Source organism: Triturus cristatus, chromosome 12 (assembly GCF_964204655.1).
Source record: "Triturus cristatus chromosome 12, aTriCri1.1, whole genome shotgun sequence".
Lineage (NCBI taxonomy): Eukaryota > Metazoa > Chordata > Amphibia > Caudata > Salamandridae > Triturus > Triturus cristatus.
In genome coordinates this window covers 794,344,167-794,365,202 of record NC_140595.1, presented here as the reverse complement: position 1 = coordinate 794,365,202, position 21,036 = coordinate 794,344,167, and the positions used below count along the sequence as shown (strand labels likewise).

At 47.8% G+C, this 21,036-nt stretch overlaps 1 protein-coding gene across 1 annotated transcript in view; it reads left to right on the top strand.

Moving 5' to 3' along the window:
• The window catches only part of SLC2A4 (solute carrier family 2 member 4), a 183,343-nt gene extending 162,646 nt beyond the window's left edge, over positions 1-20,697 (top strand). Inside the window, exons 10-11 of the mRNA XM_085638949.1 lie at positions 12,619-12,822; positions 17,779-20,697. Coding sequence (XP_085495075.1) covers positions 12,619-12,822; positions 17,779-17,985 — 411 coding nt within the window. The 3' untranslated portion in view covers positions 17,986-20,697. The remainder of the gene's footprint in view (positions 1-12,618; positions 12,823-17,778) is intronic.
• The last annotated feature ends 339 nt before the right edge of the window (positions 20,698-21,036 follow it).

The window sequence follows — 21,036 nt, the reverse complement described above, 5'->3', positions numbered from 1 at the left end:
TGATCTGCACTGGACTCGGAGTTAGAACAGCAGCGCCTCATGAATGGAGGTAGGGCCTCTAAACCAGGAATGATCTGCACTGGAAGCGGAGTTAGAACAGCAGCGCCTCTTGAATGGAGGTAGGGGCCTCTAAACCGGGAATGATCTGCACTGGACTCGGAGTTAGAACAGCAGCGCCTCTTGAATGGAGGTAGGGCCTCTAAGCCAGGAATGATCTGCACTGGACTCGGAGTTAGAACAGCAGCACCTCTTGAATGGAGGTAGGGGCCTCTAAACCAGGAATGATCTGTACTGGACTCTGAGTTAGAACAGCAGCGCCTCTTGAATGGAGGTAGGGGCCTCTAAACCAGGAATGATCTGCACTGGACTCGGAGTTAGAACAGCAGCGCCTTTTGAATGGAGGTAGGGCCTCTAAACCAGGAATGATCTGCACTGGACTCTGAGTTAGAACAGCAGCGCCTCTTGAATGGAGGTAGGCCTCTAAACCAGGAATGATCTGCACTGGAAGCGGAGTTAGAACAGCAGCGCCTCTTGAATGGAGGTAGGGACCTCTAAACCAGGAATGATCTGCACTGGAAGCGGAGTTAGAACAGCAGCGCCTCTTGAATGGAGGTAGGGGCCTCTAAACCAGGAATGATCTGCACCGGACTCTGAGTTAGAACAGCAGCGCCTCTTGAATGGAGGTAGGACCTTAAACCAGGAATGATCTACACTGGACTCGGATTTAGAACAGCAGCGCCTCTTGAATGGAGGTAGGGCCTCTGAACCAGGAATGATCTGCACTGGACTCTGAGTTAGAACAGCAGCACCTCTTGAATGGAGGTAGGGCCTCTAAACCAGGAATGATCTGCACTGGACTCTGAGTTACAACAGCAGCGCCTCTTGAATGGAGGTAGGGCCTCTAAAGCAGGAATGATCTGCACTGGACTCTGAGTTAGAACGGCAGCGCCTCTTGAATGGAGGTAGGGCCTCTAAACCAGGAATGATCTGCACTGGACTCCGAGTTAGAACAGCAGCGCCTCTTGAATGGAGGTAGGGCCTCTAAAGCAGGAATGATCTGCACTGGACTCGGAGTTAGAACGGCAGCGTCTCTTGAATGGAGGTAGGGGCCTCTAAACCAGGAATGATCTGTACTGGACTCTGAGTTAGAACAGCAGCGCCTCTTGAATGGAGGTAGGGCCTCTAAAGCAGGAATGATCTGCACTGGACTCTGAGTTAGAACAGCAGCGCCTCTTGAATGGAGGTAGACCTCTAAACCAGGAATGATCTGCACTGGACTCCGAGTTAGAACAGCAGCGCCTCTTGAATGGAGGTAGGGCCTCTAAACCAGGAATGATCTGCACTGGACTCGGAGTTAGAACGGCAGCGTCTCTTGAATGGAGGTAGGGGCCTCTAAACCAGGAATGATCTGTACTGGACTCTGAGTTAGAACAGCAGCGCCTCTTGAATGGAGGTAGGGCCTCTAAACCAGGAATGATCTGCACCGGACTCTGAGTTAGAACAGCAGCGCCTCTTGAATGGAGGTAGGGGCCTCTAAACCAGGAATGATCTGCACTGGACTCGGAGTTAGAACAGCAGCACCTCTTGAATGGAGGTAGGGCCTCTAAACCAGGAATGATCTGCACCGGACTCGGATTTAGAACAGCAGCGCCTCTTGACTGGAGGTAGGGCCTCTAAACCAGGAATGATCTGCATTGGACTTTGATTTGAAACAGCAGCGCCTCTTGAATGGAGGTAGGGCCTCTAAACCAGGAATGATCTGCACTGGACTCTGAGTTAGAACAGCAGCGCCTCTTGAATGGAGGTAGGGGCCTCTAAACCAGGAATGATCTGCACTGGACTCGGAGTTAGAACAGCAGCGCCTCTTGAATGGAGGTAGGGGCCTCTAAACCAGGAATGATCTGCACTGGAAGCTGAGTTAGAACAGCAGCGCCTCTTGAATGGAGATAGGGGCCTCTAAACCAGGAATGATCTGCACTAGACTCGGAGTTAGAACAGCAGCGCCTCTTGAATGGAGGTAGGGGCCCCTAAACCAGGAATGATCTGCACTGGACTCGGAGTTGAAACAGCAGCGCCTCTTGGATGGAGGTAGGGGCCTCTAAACCAGGAATGATCTGCACTGGACTCGGAGTTGAAACAGCAGCGCCTCTTGGATGGAGGTAGGGGCCTCTAAACCAGGAATGATCTGCACTGGACTCCGAGTTAGAACAGCAGCGCCTCTTGAAAGGAGGTAGGGCCTCTAAACCAGGAATGATCTGCACTGGACTCTGAGTTAGAACAGCAGCGCCTCTTGAATGGAGGTAGGGCCCCTAAACCAGGAATGATCTGCACTGGATTCGGAGTTGAAACAGCAGCGCCTCTTGGATGGAGGTAGGGGCCTCTAAACCAGGAATGATCTGCACTGGACTCGGAGTTGAAACAGCAGCGCCTCTTGGATGGAGGTAGGGGCCTCTAAACCAGGAATGATCTGCACTGGAAGCTGAGTTAGAACAGCAGCGCCTCTTGAAAGGAGGTAGGGCCTCTAAACCAGCAATGATCTGCACTGGACTCGGAGTTAGAACAGCAGCACCTCTTGAATGGAGGTAGGGCCTCTAAACCAGGAATGATCTGCACCGGACTCGGATTTAGAACAGCAGCGCCTCTTGACTGGAGGTAGGGCCTCTAAACCAGGAATGATCTGCACTGGACTCTGATTTGAAACAGCAGCGCCTCTTGAATGGAGGTAGGGCCTCTAAACCAGGAATGATCTGCACTGGACTCCGAGTTAGAACAGCAGCGCCTCTTGAATGGAGGTAGGGCCTCTAAACCAGGAATGATCTGCACTGGAAGCTGAGTTAGAACAGCAGCGCCTCTTGAATGGAGGTAGGGCCCCTAAACCAGGAATGATCTGCACTGGACTCGGAGTTGAAACAGCAGCGCCTCTTGGATGGAGGTAGGGGCCTCTAAACCAGGAATGATCTGCACTGGACTCTGAGTTAGAACAGCAGCGCCTCTTGAATGGAGGTAGGGGCCCCTAAACCAGGAATGATCTGCACTGGACTCGGAGTTGAAACAGCAGCGCCTCTTGGATGGAGGTAGGGGCCTCTAAACCAGGAATGATCTGCACTGGACTCGGAGTTGAAACAGCAGCGCCTCTTGGATGGAGGCAGGGGCCTCTAAACCAGGAATGATCTGCACTGGAAGCTGAGTTAGAACAGCAGCGCCTCTTGAAAGGAGGTAGGGCCTCTAAACCAGGAATGATCTGCACTGGACTCTGAGTTAGAACAGCAGCGCCTCTTGAATGGAGGTAGGGCCCCTAAACCAGGAATGATCTGCACTGGACTCGGAGTTGAAACAGCAGCGCCTCTTGGATGGAGGTAGGGGCCTCTAAACCAGGAATGATCTGCACTGGACTCGGAGTTGAAACAGCAGCGCCTCTTGGATGGAGGTAGGGGCCTCTAAACCAGGAATGATCTGCACTGGAAGCTGAGTTAGAACAGCAGCGCCTCTTGAAAGGAGGTAGGGCCTCTAAACCAGGAATGATCTGCACTGGACTCTGAGTTAGAACAGCAGCGCCTCTTGAATGGAGGTAGGGCCCCTAAACCAGGAATGATCTGCACTGGACTCGGATGTAGAACAGCAGCGCCTCTTGACTGGAGGTAGGGCCTCTAAACCAGGAATGATCTGCACTGGACTCCGAGTTAGAACAGCAGCGCCTCTTGAATGGAGGTAGGGCCTCTAAACCAGGAATGATCTGCACTGGACTCCGAGTTAGAACAGCAGCGCCTCTTGAATGGAGGTAGGGGCCTCTAAACCAGGAATGATCTGCACTGGACTCGGAGTTAGAACGGCAGCGCCTCTTGAATGGAGGTAGGGCCTCTAAACCAGGAATGATCTGCACTGGACTCTGAGTTAGAACAGCAGCGCCTCTTGACTGGAGGTAGGGCCTCTAAACCAGGAATGATCTGCACTGGACTCTGATTTGAAACAGCAGCGCCTCTTGAATGGAGGTAGGGCCTCTAAACCAGGAATGATCTGTACTGGACTCTGAGTTAGAACAGCAGCGCCTCTTGACTGGAGGTAGGGCCTCTAAACCAGGAATGATCTGCACTGGACTCGGAGTTAGAACAGCAGCGCCTCTTGAATGGAGGTAGGGCCTCTAAGCCAGGAATGATCTGCACCGGACTCGGAGTTAGAACAGCAGCGCCTTTTGAATGGAGGTAGGGCCTCTAAACCAGGAATGATCTGCACTGGACTCGGAGTTAGAACAGCAGCGCCTCTTGAATGGAGGTAGGGACCTCTAAACCAGGAATGATCTGCACTGGACTCGGAGTTAGAACAGCAGCGCCTCTTGAATGGAGGTAGGGCCTCTAAACCAGGAATGATCTGCACTGGACTCGGATTTAGAACAGCAGCGCCTCTTGAATGGAGGTAGGGCCTCTGAACCAGGAATGATCTGCACTGGACTCGGAGTTAGAACAGCAGCGCCTCTTGAATGGAGGTAGGGGCCTCTAAACCAGGAATGATCTGCACTGGAAGCTGAGTTAGAACAGCAGCGCCTCTTGAATGGAGATAGGGGCCTCTAAACCAGGAATGATCTGCACTAGACTCGGAGTTAGAACAGCAGCACCTCTTGAATGGAGGTAGGGGCCTCTAAACCAGGAATGATCTGCACTCGACTCTGAGTTAGAACAGCAGCGCCTCTTGAATGGAGGTAGGGCCTCTAAACCAGGAATGATCTGTACTGGACTCTGAGTTAGAACAGCAGCGCCTCTTGAATGGAGGTAGGGGCCTCTAAACCAGGAATGATCTGCACTGGACTCTGAGTTAGAACAGCAGCGCCTCTTGAATGGAGGTAGGGCCTCTAAACCAGGAATGATCTGCACTGGACTCGGAGTTAGAACAGAAGCGCCTCTTGAATGGAGGTAGGGGCCTCTAAACCAGGAATGATCTGCACTGGACTCGGAGTTAGAACAGCAGCGCCTCTTGAATGGATGTAGGGCCTCTAAACCAGGAATGATCTGCACTGGACTCGGAGTTAGAACAGCAGCGCCTCTTGAATGGAGGTAGGGGCCTCTAAACCAGGAATGATCTGCACTGGACTCGGAGTTAGAACAGCAGCACCTCTTGAATGGAGGTAGGGCCTCTAAACCAGGAATGATCTGTACTGGACTCTGAGTTAGAACAGCAGCGCCTCTTGAATGGAGGTAGGACCTTAAACCAGGAATGATCTGCACTGGAAGCGGATTTAGAACAGCAGCGCCTCTTGAATGGAGGTAGGGCCTCTGAACCAGGAATTATCTGCACTGGACTCTGAGTTAGAACAGCAGCACCTCTTGAATGGAGGTAGGGGCCTCTAAACCAGGAATGATCTGTACTGGACTCGGAGTTAGAACAGCAGCGCCTCTTGAATGGAGGTAGGGCCTCTAAACCAGGAATGATCTGCACTGGACTCGGAGTTAGAACAGCAGCGCCTCTTGAATGGAGGTAGGGCCTCTAAACCAGGAATGATCTGCACTGGACTCGGAGTTAGAACAGCAGCGCCTCTTGAATGGAGGTAGGGGCCTCTAAACCAGGAATGATCTGCACTGGACGCTGAGTTAGAACAGCAGCGCCTCTTGAATGGAGGTAGGGACCTCTAAACCGGGAATGATCTGCACTGGACTCGGAGTTAGAACAGAAGCGCCTCTTGAATGGAGGTAGGGCCTCTAAACCAGGAATGATCTGCACTGGAAGCGGAGTTGGAACAGCAGCGCCTCTTGAATGGAGGTAGGGGCCTCTAAACCAGGAATGATCTGCACCGGACTCTGAGTTAGAACAGCAGCGCCTCTTGAATGGAGGTAGGGCCTCTAAACCAGGAATGATCTGCACTGGACTCAAAGATGGAACAGCAGCGCCTCTTGAATGGAGGTAGGGCCTCTAAGCCAGGAATGATCTGCACTGGACTCGGAGTTAGAACAGCAGCGCCTCTTGAATGGAGGTAGCGGCCTCTAAGCCAGGAATGATCTGCACTGGACTCGGAGTTAGAACAGCAGCACCTCTTGAATGGAGGTAGGGGCCTCTGAACCAGGAATGATCTGCACTGGACTCGGAGTTAGAACAGCAGCGCCTCTTGAATGGAGGTAGGGGCCTCTAAACCAGGAATGATCTGCACTGGAAGCGGAGTTAGAACAGCAGCGCCTCTTGAATGGAGGTAGGGCCTCTGAACCAGGAATGATCTGCACTGGACTCGGAGTTAGAACAGCAGCGCCTCTTGAATGGAGGTAGGGCCTCTAAACCAGGAATGAGCCACTGGCCCTCATGCCAGGGGCTGTCAGTTTTCTGATGATACAGAATGATACATTGATCACACAATCCAAGGTGCTATCGTTTGTTTGGAGGACGCTAGGTTTTTCCTAATTGGGATAAATTGACAAAAGTGCATTAGATTTTCTAATATATGTCACGTTCCCCAGGTTATATTTTGTTTCAGCCCAGCGTGTAGGGCGATTTCTCTGCCAGAGAGGTTGTGTTTTGAAAGGAAGGTGCCACATATTGAGTGAATTACATGGACAGGAAGGATGGGTCGCCGTGACGACAGTATTTCTGTGAAACCGAAAATAGAGATGGACAATCTTTTCTCGTCACTCGCGCTGGAGGTATCATTGCAGCGGGCCCCCTCTGATGTTGTGTTCAGCCAGGGTGCCAAATATGACCCATAAACACATTAAAAGTGAAATGTAATAGTACAGACCGTGCTGTCCAGTTTTGTGGCATAAGATAACATTCCCCACAACCAACACATTCATATGGGCTGTGTTCACAGGATCCAATCCTAAAGAAACAATGTTGGCTTTGTCTTGAAAATGAATATGGGTGTCACATTTGGTCATTTTGTTGGTAGGGCAAAGAGCCATGTTTGTGGGTTCTGGAAGGCTAGGGGGTGCGGATCATTGTTCGGAGCAAGGCATGGCCTTATGTGATAGCCACACCGCCTTGTCGTGTTCAGAGCGAGTTCTTCCGCACAAAGTAGGTTCAGTAGGTCATCGAAGCAGAGGTGACCGGCTCGAGCACAGCTCGACCAGGTACAGCCGACGAGTAGCGCTTGCACTTCCCTTATGTCACCAGCAAGTGACATAAGGGAAGCCGATCTAGTGTTAAACGCCTCTTAGTCGCTTTCTCATGTTTTAATAGAAAATGGCTGCCGCTTAATGTGGGCGCGCACTCGTCCCTGAATACTGGAGTCCATCCTGGGTCCGTTTTAGCTCCAGAGACTGATTTTTGTTCCAGTAAAGTTTTTAACTGCAAATGTAAAAATGTAAACTGAAACTAGATAGTTTTTCACAGTCTGTCTACGCGCAATTGCAGGTTGGCATCACTAGGTGCCAAGGTCTTGGTTGAGCCTTTGCACAGACACCTAGTCTTTGTTTTCAAAATAATTCTTGATTACCTATTGAGCCCAATTGAGTTATTTTTCATTGACTAATATCTTTTGAAACCTGTCCCCAATTTTCTTTATTTTTGTGAAATTGTTCTTAGTAAATTTATTTTAGTTTGGCTGTCGGATTCCATCCACAGATACTACATTAGTCTTTCCTCACTGCTCACCAGAAAGCAGCGCTGTCACTTGACGTCATCTTTCACCAGGACATCAGAGTGTCTGAGCTCCAGTCTTCATAGCGGCTTCCCACTACCCCAATTCTTTTATAACCTCAGCCACATGTACACAGCCACGCTATCCATTACAGGACTTATGTACAGTAAGATAGAAAGAATTAAAATGGTAAAAAAATCTTGAAATATAGTTTGTGTTCCTACTGTCTCCATTTGGCTGAAATCAATGCATACGGGCAGACACCAGGAGTAAACTAAAAGTAAAAAGAGGAAATCAATCTTTTCATGAAACAGAAACTATAGGGTCAGAAAAAAGAACATTTAATTCCGATGAAATCCATATAGAGAAATCGTAGTTTATTAAATAAAGCACGTTGTCCGGGTCGTGAAAGGTGTCATGGCCCTGTAAAAATCAGCATGGCTCGCTGAGTCCTTTAAAAAATCTATTTTATCCTTCGTGCAGCCTGAAGCAGGATAAGATGCTAACACCCAGTGCCTTGGCATTGAGAGCGCTTGCGTAGGACTACTCGTTGGGCACCCGTGCAGCTGGCATCGAGGATCAGCCTCAAAACTATCAACGTCAAGAGCTCCTTTGGAGCAAGAGAGGACCAAGGGTACCTGAGCAGCTTACGTGTGCCAGCGGTGTGATGCAAGGGACCACTTAGAATATCAACTTGAACCTGACAGTGCCTAAACTCAAAGAGGAGGCAAAGCATACCCTGAAGGGTTGGATCACATGAGACGGCTAGTTTGTACCCATAAGGTTTTCTTCTCAAAAACTAAGTCTAGCCTGTCAGTGCTGCATCCTCTCTTCAGTAGATTTGTCTTTATGGAAGTTTTGTTTCTAATTATGAAACACAATGAACGTTCTTTTAGAATTAATAAAGTTGTTTCAAATTTGTGAAAAACACCGGGAAATGTAATGTTTAAAGTTCGAGTTTAAATAAACCATGTGTTCTTCTTTGAGTCCCTTGTCAGTGTCTGATATTCTTGAGTATTTAAACGGAGAAGCAACTGACCACATGTGCTGTGCATATGATTAAGACCCCGTTGAGGGCTGAAACGCGTTATGTTTTTGATGGACAATTGCATTAAAAAACCTTGTTACTTTAACTCGGCCGGAGGGCTTGCTGTCATGTTGTGAGGTGCGTGGCTGTTCGTTTGGAATATTTTAAGCAGGGACGCTCCGCCATCAAGCCCTGACCCGCTTGGCTGAAGCGTCAATTTCATTTGACGGCTGAAACGCGTAATGGCAGACAATGGCAAAATAAAATAATTGCAGCACTCATCTGGGTCCTCGCTCGATTTTCCGAAAATTTGGAGGTGTGACAAGGTGTATATATATATATATTCACTTAAAAAACCATAGGTTTCACACATGTTATAGTTAGCTGTACATTTCACTCGTAAAAAACCAATGAAATTCCACGTTATAGTTAGATCAGGTAACTATAACTTGCGCGCCCACAATAAACTGCTGATGACGTCACATATTACATCACTCATGACATGGTCAGTGACATCACTCATCACATCAATGATGACATCTGAAATGACACATTGTGGATTGCGGTCGCGCAAGTTATAGTTACCTGATCTAACTATAACGTGGAATTTCATTGGTTTTTTACGAGTGAAATGTACAGCTAACTATAACATGTGTGAAACCTATGGTTTTTTAAGTGAATTTGCAAGGTTTTTTAAATGCTAAGTTATGTATTTATTTTTTATTTTTTTTTCTGATTTTTCACCGTGCGCACACCCTGCGCGCGCTGTGGGCACTCGGTGCGCTTCGCGCACCGAGCGCCCACGTTGCGCAGTTCATACCGTGCGCGCCTCGCCTTTTTTTACACAGTAACAATTTTTTTTTCTGCCTTGCGGGTCCTTCAATTTATTTAATAAATGTGATTATTTAGTTTTTTTTTTTTTTTTTGCCGTGCGCGTACGGTAAGCTTACCGTACGCGCACTCCGCGATTTTTTTTAAAAATTATTAAATGTATTTTTCGTACTTTTTGGTCCTTCGTGGACCCCCTGACAAACGCTAGGGGGTCTGCAACTCTCTTCGTTGCCCCCTTTTCACGTTATCCACCTTTGTTTTTCAGTGCGAGAGACAGAAAATGGCGGCTGACACTTTCTGATTTCGACCGATTCGAATGTTTACAGTCATGTAACCACCAATCAGAATTGAGCTCGCGCACGGCACCGTACGCGTACGGTAAGCTTACCGTAAGCGCACGGAGCGCGCTTACAGATATATATATTGATTTAAATGCTATTTTCTCAGGACCTACTGAACCGATTTACACCAGACCTGCAAAAGGCACATCTCTGACCTGAGGACTACCTCTCTGCCAAATTTCAAGTAATTCTGTTCAGCCGTTCGGGCTGTAGCTCGGACTAAAGGTCCTATGGGAAAACGCGTTTTGGGACCCCCCTTTTTTCTCAGCCCCCGCTTGACGAATCCCCCCCGAGACTTTCAGGGTAGGAGCGGAGCGCCCCACCTATTTTGAAAATTTCGCGAGGATTCGTCAACCGGCGCCAAAGTTATTCCAAATAGAATGTTGCGGATTTCCTATGGAAACACGGTCCTAACTATAACTATCTACTGGCGACCGCCAGTAGATAATATATATATTACTTACTGGCGGTCGCCAGTAGGTAGTTATAGTTAGGACCCATTATCCATAGGAAATACGCAACATTCTATTTGGAATAACTTTGGTGCCGGTTGACAAATCTTCGCGAAAACTGGTGGGGCGCTCCGGTCCACTCCTATCCTGAAAGTCTCAGGGTGATTCGTCAAGAGAAAACAGGGGGGGGGGGGGTCCCAAAATGTGTTTTCCCCATGCAATTTTCTATAGGAACCTTTAATCGCAGCTACAGCCCGAACTGCTGAACGGAATTATACCAAATTTGGCAAAGAGATAGCCCTTGGTTCACACTCATGCCTTTTGGTTAAATGGTGTAAATCCGTTCAGTAGTTGCTGAGAAAATCAAAAGTAAAATCACATATATATCTGGGCGGAGCCTAACCACACATCTCATTGTGAGATCTGATTGGCTGTCAGCACTTCATCCAAGAAGTGTTGGCAGCTATCTTGGGACCCATATACATGATAGCACCTCATTAATTCAGATTCGGATTTTACACTCACAAAACCATAGAAATTCAGCAGTTATAGTTATCTCAAGTAACTACAACTCCTGCCCTAAGGTAACTATAATTGGCGCCCCCGCCAAGCACTGCTAATTACCCCACATATTACATCATTGATAATATCACTGCAACGATTGCAATTAAATTATTGATGAGAAAACTGTGCATGGCGGGAGATGAGATATAGTTACCTTAGGGCACGAGTTGTAGTTACTTGAGATAACTATAGCTGTTGAATTTCTGTGGTTTTGTGTGTGTATAATTCCGATCCAACTAAACTGTTTTTTTAATTTTGTTTCGTGCCTATAACGTCCCTGTAACCTTTCTTTTTTTCCAGTGAATTTCTATGGATTTTTTATTTTTTTTGAAATTTTTTTATTGTGCATAGAAAGGGTTACAAACACGGGCCTACAACCACCAGGGCCGGCCGCTAATAGTCGAAGTGTTCCAGCGTATCAGAAAACAATGACTGGCCCACAGGGGCTCCGCACTATCACAGTAGATCAGACTGCACATAATGGAAATCAGAATACACACTTTTAGTATAAATAACAACAAAAAGGAAAAATACAAAAAACAAGGCGAAACTACTTTCTATGGATTTTTAATGCTGTTTCCTGACTAGAACGTCTCTGTAACCTTTGGTTTACTGCGAATTTCACATTTTGTAAAGTATAAATTATAGTACGATTCAAATCATAAGTTCAATTTACTAATATACATTTTCACAAGTTTATAAATAAATTTTCTTCACACATTCATTCTTATATATTTTAAAACGAAAAATTTAGAAATGAAGGTAAGGTAACTTATGTAGTCTATTATAAATGCAAAGCACCATGTTGTTCTTTTCTAAAATTAATTTTATGGATCCACGGATCTGTCGTGAATCATCGGCCAAATAAGGGATCTGCTGGTTATATTGTACACATTCAGCCCTACAATAACAACACATTTAATACAAAAATATGCTATTGCAGTTTCCATGACTGCCTGTGTGGGTGTGTGATTGGCATATGGGTGTGTGTGGGTGAGTGTGTGAGTGGCTATGTTGGTGTGTAAGTGGGTGTGGCTATGTGGGTGTGTGAGTAGGTATGTGAGTGGTTTTGGGTCTGTAAGTGGGTGTTTGAGAGACAGTATGGGTGTGTGAGTGGTTGTGTGATGTGTAAGTGGGTGTGTGAGTGACTGTGTGGGTCTGAGTGTGTGTATGTGTTTTTATTAATTGGGGTCTGGATCTGCGGATTCCCCTGAATCCAGTGGGATCAGCGAATTCTCTTGTGCTTAAAAAAACGTTTTTGGACAATTTCTTGCCTATGAGGTTCTCTTACAGACCTGTCCATCAGTCCCATGGGGTCAGAGTATCTCTACCCTTACCCATTCTATCACTTTTACATTATATTTTCTCCCCAGGGAACCATTTCCCGACGCGCAAAATGGCTGCTGCAAATTTCCTTTCAGGTTGCGGCTCGCCAATCACGGCATTGCTGTTGGCGCATGAATCCGCAAATCCATCCGCATTCTCAGGGTATCCGCATCTCTACATATACATACATATTTTAAATTAATAACTCCAAAACTGCTAAACAGATTTAAATCAAATGACAAAAAGCACTCTTTCTGGACCAAGATCTATCTTTCTGTCAAATTTGGTGTGATTTTATTCAGCAGTTCGGGTTGTAGTTGTGCCTAAATAACCTATTGGAAATTGTGTGGGAAAAACACGTTTTGGGACACCCCCTTTTTCGTGGCCCCTGCTTGACGTATAAAAGAAAACTAAACTTGTGACAGATATAGGTGTTCTTTTAGAATCAAAAATGGCATGGAAGAAAGCTTGTGCTGCGAAGGGATATCTACTGATGAGGTTTACTTTCTTCTCCTTTCTGTGCAGGACAAGGTGCCGGCCATGAGTTATGTCAGTATGGTTGCCATCTTTGGCTTTGTGGCCTTCTTTGAGATTGGTCCCGGCCCCATTCCTTGGTTTATCGTAGCAGAACTGTTCAGCCAAGGCCCGCGGCCAGCAGCCATGGCAGTGGCCGGATTCTCAAACTGGACTGCCAACTTCATCATCGGGATGTGTTTCCAGTATGTGGCGGTAAGTGTTGGAAAGATGGTTAACGTGTACAGGCGCCGAGGGGGCTGGAAGGCAGATTTTGGTAGGTTAACAGCAGGCTGGGGCATGGTTTAGGCATAAGCAGGGACAACGTTATTGAGTGCAAAGATTCAGCTCTGGGTCTAGAAAAAATACAAGCAGGGCATGAACAGAAACAAACTTAGGGACCGGAAGCAAATAGTCCTAGGCACATATGTGGAATTGGGAAGGGTGGTTGCTTGTAATGTGCACTAATAACTTGATTGCTTGGACAAACAACTCCTCAAGGGGTGACCTTGAAAGTAGGGGGTAGGCTGAACCAGAATATTGGAATTGCTGAGAGGGACACCCCTCATTTCAACATAGACAGAGTTGTAATAGTTGCAGAGACTTTGTGGTTGGATTGAGACCAAGGAAGGATCAGTGAGAGGGTTCACCACTGTTTTCCCAGGTTGCCAGAGACAAGCTGCCAGTAGTGTCTAGTCTCATGCAGGCACCCTCAGGTACTAACGAGATGTGGGCAGAGCGGCAGATCAGGATCAGACATGAGAGGAGCATGGCTCAAGGCAAGAGGCAGGCCTCTGCTGTTAATTACAGACCTCTCGCTGTAGATCCAAACAAAGCTGCCAAGCTTGACATGTCAATACACATCTAAAGATAAATCATGAGGTGCCCCAGACATGACTAGCAGAGCCTGGACAGCATGTAAAGAGGGAAGTCCTTCAAAGATGAATAGTCGGGCATGAGCAATGGATAGTGAATCGCTCACGACTCAATATACAGTCTGACATGGAGATCATAAGATGAAATGTAAAGTCTACGTTATGGGCATTACAACAGGTCCTAGGCATGATATAAAGCCTGAGTTATGAATAGAGCAAGATGCCGTTGGATGACATATAAAGTTTGAGTTATGGAAAGCACAAGGTATGACGCATCGATTGCACCAGAAACCGGTCCTAGGATGCTTGATTCCGGTCCAGGGAAAACATGGCTTGGCAGTTCGGGCTGGACTGTTCCCATGAGGCACAGGGTCAAGGCTGATTTGCATATGGCCATGTCTGAACTGGGGTGGCGTGGTGAGCAAAATAACGATGGATTAAACCCAGATTTGTGACTGGGGGTGAATGTTTTGCCAATGTGCAACATTCCGTCCATCATCTTGTGTGTTTTGACATTTTATCAAATACCAAAGGCTTTGCAATGCAGCTCGGAAAACCCTCTGCAGTAGACCAAGGGCGCCAGCATGACAAGCAGGTTCCATAATCCCAGCAGCGTTGAGCCATAACTAGAAGAAGAGTGGCGCTTTTCAGAGGGAAGTCATTCATGGAAGGGAAGCCCTCAAGAGTTTACATTGCATATCACTGTGTCAAAGAGGAGCAACAAAGCACATAGTGGCAGGGTCTCCCACTCACCTCCCCTGAGACTACAACTAGAGTCGAATCTAGATTTGTTGAAAGAGCAGCAGGCCTCAGCAAACCATGCTGGGCTTTTTTGCACAGTTTATTTTTGTGCCCGTTGGATTGTGTAGTATTTACTACTGCTGTGACATAAAAGATAAGCACTGGGTTGGCCATTAGTGTACTGCGCATGATTCACTGTTGAATTCTGAGCTCTTCCCTCCACACTGAGTCCCTCAGACGCCTGTGACTGCTCGCCCTTGCTATCCTGAGAGTCAAGTGCCGAAGGGGTTTTACATGGCCTGATCTGCAGAGTCACAGCAAGACTGAGCCCAGGACACCACTAGGGAGCCATCTTCACCACCACAGTAGGTGCCCCTACGCCCCTCTCTGCCCCTACGCCACTCTCCCCTCGAGTTCTCACACATGTTGTCTGTTATAATTTGTTTCTAAAGCGCCATGGCTTTTAAAATGTGGCCCTATGCTCTTTAAAACTAACTCAGAGCAGTGAATATAGAGAAGCCTCTGGGCTTCAATTTAAAGTAGTGTGCCAAAAGTGTTTTTCAACTGCAGTGAAAACCGGATAAGTGAATAGAGTAGGTGTCGCTGCCTACAGTGATAGAGGCCACTACAGACAGGCAGCGACAAGTAAGAGCACGCATTTAATGTAGGTAGGAAGTAGTGACTGAGCGAGGGATCACAGTCAAGACTCGAAGAAAAGAGACCGAATATAGCTCAAACTCTAGACACAGTACAAACAGCAGACTTCTCATGCCCAGACAGGAGACAGGAGTTGGGTCACACTCCAGACAAAAAGCAGAGACACAGGGCTTCTCATATAGAGACATGAGGCAGAGACAGGAGATGGGTCACTCTCCAGACACAAAGCAGAGACACAGGGCTTCTCATATCCAGACATCAATCAGAGAGACAGGAGATGGGTCACTCTCCAGACACAAAGAAGAGACACAGGGCTTCTGATATCCAGACATAAGGCAGACAGACCGGAGATGGGTCACTCTCCAGACACAAAGAAGAGACACAGGGCTTCTGATATCCAGACATAAGGCAGACAGACCGGAGATGGGTCACTCTCCAGACACAAAGCAGAGACACAGGGCTTCTTATATCCAGACATGAGGCAGAGAAACAGGAGATGGGTCACTCTCGAGACACAAAGCAGAGACACAGGGCTTCTCATATCGAGGCATGAGGCAGAGACAGGAGATGAGTCACTCTCCAGACACAAAGCAGAGACACAAGACTTTTCAAATCCAGACATCAGTCAGCGTGACAGGAGATGGGTCACTCTCCAGACAGACACAAAGCAGAGACACAGGGCTTCTGATATCCAGACATAAGGCAGAGAGACAGGAGATGGGTCACTCTCCAGACACAAAGCAGAGACACAAGGCTTCTCACATCCAGACATCAGGCAGAGAATCAGCAGATTGCTGATTCTCGAGGTTAAAAGCAGAGGCACAAGGCTTCTCACGCTTACACTTGAAGCACAGAGAGGAGGTGGCTCGGTCTCCAAAGACATACCAGAGGCGTGTTCTCGTCAAGCAGCAGCTCTCTGTCGGTGGTGATTTACTGCACTGACTGCAGGGGTGAGTTGTTCTCTCCTCCTGGTGCTGGGCAGCAGCCTGCCTGCTGAGCTCAGTGCTGCTTCAAAGGAGAAGGCGTGATTTCTGTCGCCCTGTAAATAAGGAAGTCCCAGAGTCTAACCTTCGAGGGAACTGGAGATTGAACTTTTGTCCAAAGGTCTTATTTAGTTACAAGATATTTTAGTTTTTTTTGTGTTCAATAGTTGCCATTGTGCACTTTTTGCTATGTTGCATATGTGTCTTTGTAATGATAATTTGCCATCTAGGAGTAAACCAGGGAGTTCAGATGCAGGTGTTTGTGTTGGGGTAAACAGCAGGAATTCTTTCTTATCAGAGGTTAGTTTCAGACTGCCTCTGTTTCTTCTAGGAAGATCTTTTTCAGAGGAGGTCAGATAAGGCGGTGTGTCGTCGAGGTCCATTGGTGAATATTAACGCCCTGCCCCCTCAGTTCTTTCTTTAGGGGCCCAACAGAGGTTAAACAGTGTAGGAGTCAGAAGGGAGGGATACCATAGGTGAGTCGAGGAAGTAAATCTCCTTGCTGTGTAGGATCTGTCATGAAGGCCGGATCTGAAACACTGAATGATAGCGCTGTATGGCCCCGGCTGGGTAAGGATCAAGCAGTCGACTGTAGTGAGCAGTACCGTAGCATCGAGCAACATCAAAATACAGGACTCACCACTGTCTCATCTTTTATTGTATGGCCTCAGACCATTCAAGTGACAACTTCTGTACTGCATCCTGCTCTAAAACCAGTCTAGTGAGTGTGCATGAGGTGGTCTGTATTGATTCGTCTTTCCTTTCCGCATTGGTGATGCTTGTAGGGTTTCGCTAAAAACAGTTGCACTGCTGCAGGGCTGAGACTATTGAGTTTGTCAGTAGATTTGCAGAGGCTTGTCTAGTTTTGAGACAGTCTGGGAATGTAACTGTTTCCAGTGAGAAGAAGGTGAGTGAAAGCAGACCTCTGCCCCTCCAGCTATGAAGCAAAGCAACAGTTCCCACTGCAGTATATAGTGATCATAAACACGACAGCTCACAATCGAAGCACAAATACAAAATATGCGCACACCGCACACATGAAGTGTAGGTAAGAGGCGATGGTGGGCACTCCATTCAGGGCGCTTGTAGCTAAGACGCAGTTCAGACTTCCGATGTGACAAGCGATGGCTCGAACACTCAAGAGGCGCGATGTCTCACGCTGTAGCAACTGACTACGGTGCTTATTATTGTCAGGCTTGCGCCTCTGGGGCATCGCTTTTTTTGACGCTCCGGCGGCGCAAGCCTGTTAATCATATCTATGAGGCGACGCTAAGTCACTCTGCGTGTCTGTTCATGGCCTCATAGATATAGAGTAAGACAAAGCAGTGGAAGTCGCTGCGTTGCCTTACTCTGCGCCAGGGTGGCGTTCCATGGGCGGTGTGGTGGGTTTCACCATGCAACACTCATGGATTGTGATGCTGCCCCAGATTTACTTCATCACGTAAACGTGAGTCAGCGGCAAAACCTTACACCTCCCCAGAGCAGACATAACGAGGAGAAATATTTTGATTTCTCCTAGTTTTTTTTCTCTTTCGCCTCTCAGGATTGTTTTTGTGCAGGAAAGTGACCATTCATTCACAAAAATATTCCTGCATGCAACGCAAACACCAATGCAAGGGTGCCTACGTTGGTGCCAGGCTGCCGAAACGGCACCAGAGCAGGGGGACAGGACTGGAATGCACCGTATTTCATCAACAGTGCATTCCAGCCCTTTCACTTTGGTGCAGGGCAGCGCAAGACGACAAAATCCCATACATGAGGCTCCAAATGTCCACAGCCTTTATCTTAAGGTAAGAGAATCTGGCAGCCAGGAGTGGAAAGCAAAGACAAACTGCTAATAACCAGAGCTGAAGGGAGATCGTGAGATGACTGACAAGTGACAGCCCAACCTCCCCTAATCCAGTTCTCTCTTGCAGGACCTGTGCGGCCCCTACGTCTTCATCATCTTTGCCTCGCTCCTGTTGGGCTTCTTCGTCTTCACCTTCTTCAAGGTCCCCGAGACTCGGGGAAGGACATTCGACGAGATCTCCAACATGTTCCGCCGCAACCCCTCGCTGCTGGACCACGAGATGAAGCCGGGCACCGAGCTGGACTACCTGGGCGACATGGACGCCGATGCTTGACGCGCCGCAGGAGCGGGACAGGCGGGAGCCAGATGCAAAGGGACAGCCGTGAACTCACTAGCACTTTTCAGGCAGGGTTAGCAACACACCAGCCGAACCTGTGTCAAGGGCAAAGACAGGCCCCACTTTTACTTAGTTTTTGATTGTGTGATTTTCAGTTGTGTGCAATACGCTTTCCCCTGGTCCCCGCCATCTTGGGTGGGGAGGACTAGAAACTGAATGCTGGGTACACGACAACATAACACCTGCCCTGCTTGAGCTCGGAGACGCATGGATGCAGGTAAGGTGTCCCCCCAGGGGTCGTTCGCCGTCACTACATTTCATGATACACTCCTAAGGGGGGGGGCTGCAAGTACAAAGATAGGAAAGCAGGCGAGTCGACAGCACAGAACACTCCCTCGCTCGAGCACATGGCTGGCACAGCTGCCCAAGGTCACAGGGGTGGCGGCACAAATTGTCGCCGCCTCAAGGCTGTCTCTAGGCAGGTCACAGCAGTGGGCCGCCAAGAAACACCCAACAACATAAACACACCCCGGCAGTTTCCGTGACTGAAGCACCGCTCTCCAGGACGCCACTTGAAGCAACAGAACAAACAGCAGGCAGAGCAGCCTGTCATTTATACACTGACCTTCTGCCGCCTTAAAAGGAATGAGCCGCTCCCATTTTTATAAACAAAAAAAACAGTGCACTAAGTTAAACACTGACTGGTCCAAAAACAAAAGCCTCGCTAACTCATAAAAATACTTAGTCACGGTCTGCGAATTTAAAAAAATTCAGAGACCTGCCAAAAACATGAACAACGAATACCACGGAAAGGTCCGGGCGCCCTCTGGTGGACAATATGTGCAATGCGCTTGATTCTGCAAGAGTCTGAGAAACACCCATGGATCGACCGGAAGTGGCTGTCAACGAGGTTAGATATCCGAAAGGGTTTTTTCAAATATGTCCGAAAAACGATCTGTAATAGTTGCGCACAAGAGCTAGGCAGCCATCGTGCCCTTTGAAGTTTCGCTACGGACAACGGAAGCACCGTTTTTCAACTGTGTTGAGGGCTCATCCTGGGGCAGGGCACAAGTCCTAAAAAAAAGAAGTGGGGGGGGGGGCGCTGTCACCGGAAGTGACGTCACGACAGGAATCTCCTGGGTATTCGTATGCCTTTAGATGAAAGGTGCTCTGCACCCTACCTCGCGGAGGCTGCGTTTAATCCCCCCGCAGTGAATGCAGGTAGACAGACGTTCTGAATGAGCTCTGATCTCGCTCCAGAGAGGCCAAAGAGTGAAGTCCAGCTTTTGGGCAGGAGGGACGGCGTCCACCCGGTAAAATAAGTGAGGGGACGCCGTCCACCCGCGTGGTACCCCGACTCGAGCCCTGTCCTGGGGACGAGAGGGGTGGCGTCTCTGGCCAAGAGCAGCTTTTACTATGGTCCTGGGAGAGAAAGACCATCCTTGTGCTGAAAACAGTGCTGTAAATCAGTGGGTTAATGCACATGTTGCACGCATAGCTTTGCGTATAAACTGGAGGACAAACCATCATAATGTAATAGGGGGCATATTATCAAGGCAGGCGATAAAATTATCGCCGCTTTATTAGATGTGAAGGACATCTAACCCGAGCTTCAATTGGAATTCCATAGAGCATATTATCAAGCCCATTATCGCCGTTTTAGCGGCAGTTTTCTGCCGCTAAAGCGGCGATAATTTTATCGCCCGTCTTGATAATATGCCCCAAAGTGCGTGTTTACACACCACTTGCAGGTTTTCAAAACACATGAATAAAAGACATTGTCATTTACAATGCCAGTAGCTCAAACTCTCACGAATGCGAGACCTAATGCATTGCAAATGTTTGTTTGTAAATGGATAAGGACTGTCAGGGACCCACTCCGTAATAGGCCTTCCGTAACCTCTTTTGTCATTCAGGTACTGTATTTGTCAAAGTTGCCGTTTCCCAAGTAACCCTAACCCCTCTTCAAGATAAAGTATCACAGTCCGGATACTTGAACGTGTTTTGGGAGACCGAGTTACCCACAGCATTTTGGCCATCTTGTATTTGAGTGTCTTTTTAAAAGAGATAACTAACTTCCATGTTTGAATTGTTAAATATGTTCAGAGCTGTAGATTTTTTAGAATTGTTGTGATAAAACCGGTTTGTCATTCTGAGGGCGTGGGGGGATGACTTTTTTTTATTTTTAACACCACTGGGCACCTGGGAAACCTATTGTTACCAATACTCTAACATCTATTAGAGCAGGTTTTGTGTCTTTCCTCTCCTAATGACTGGATTTTTTTTTATTGCCGGAATCAGCCTTCTCTTGCAGTTTGTGGGGTTACTCCCTGTCGTATCTCCCGATGTCCGTTCACACCATGCCCAGCTTCTCCCCGCCGCGTCTCCAGATGTCCGTTAACAGCATGGAGTTCTTCGTAACAAGAGGCATCTAGAGTAGCTGGCTTCTCCAGATCTCCGTTTACACCATGGAGCTCATCGTGACAGAAGGGGCATGTAAAAAATACATGAGGCCGCCCAACACCCAGTGTTAACAGCAGGCAGATACGTGCTTTAATTTGTTCTTGCAGGTGGAGCTCTGACACCGGCACCAGCTTTTTTACCAGCATGCATGCCTTCCACAAACAGCTCGATCTGACGGTGCCTCAAAGGCTGAGCTACTGACCACACATGAAAGGCTGACCAGAACCGAACCATAGGAAGGCGGGCGGGCAAAAAAAAAAAAAAAAAAGGCAGAATAACGTGTGACACTGACTTCAGGTTATATTGGTCTACCCACTCCTAGATATGTTTGGAAAGGTTATAGTAGGTGGAGGGAAAGGTGTGAGTCCTTACACCAATATGGCCTTGCACTGTCTCTCCACCCTCTACATTAATAACCAGAGAGGGATTGTTCTCAGCATCTGCTATTGCTGTCTTGCTGACCATCAGAAGACAAGGCCAGTGGGGTGAGTCTCTGCAGAGTACCTACTCCCAAAAGATGATCGCCTTTCACTTAATGGATGCCAGACAGTTCGCTTCCCTGCGCTGTTCTATGAGGAGACGGCC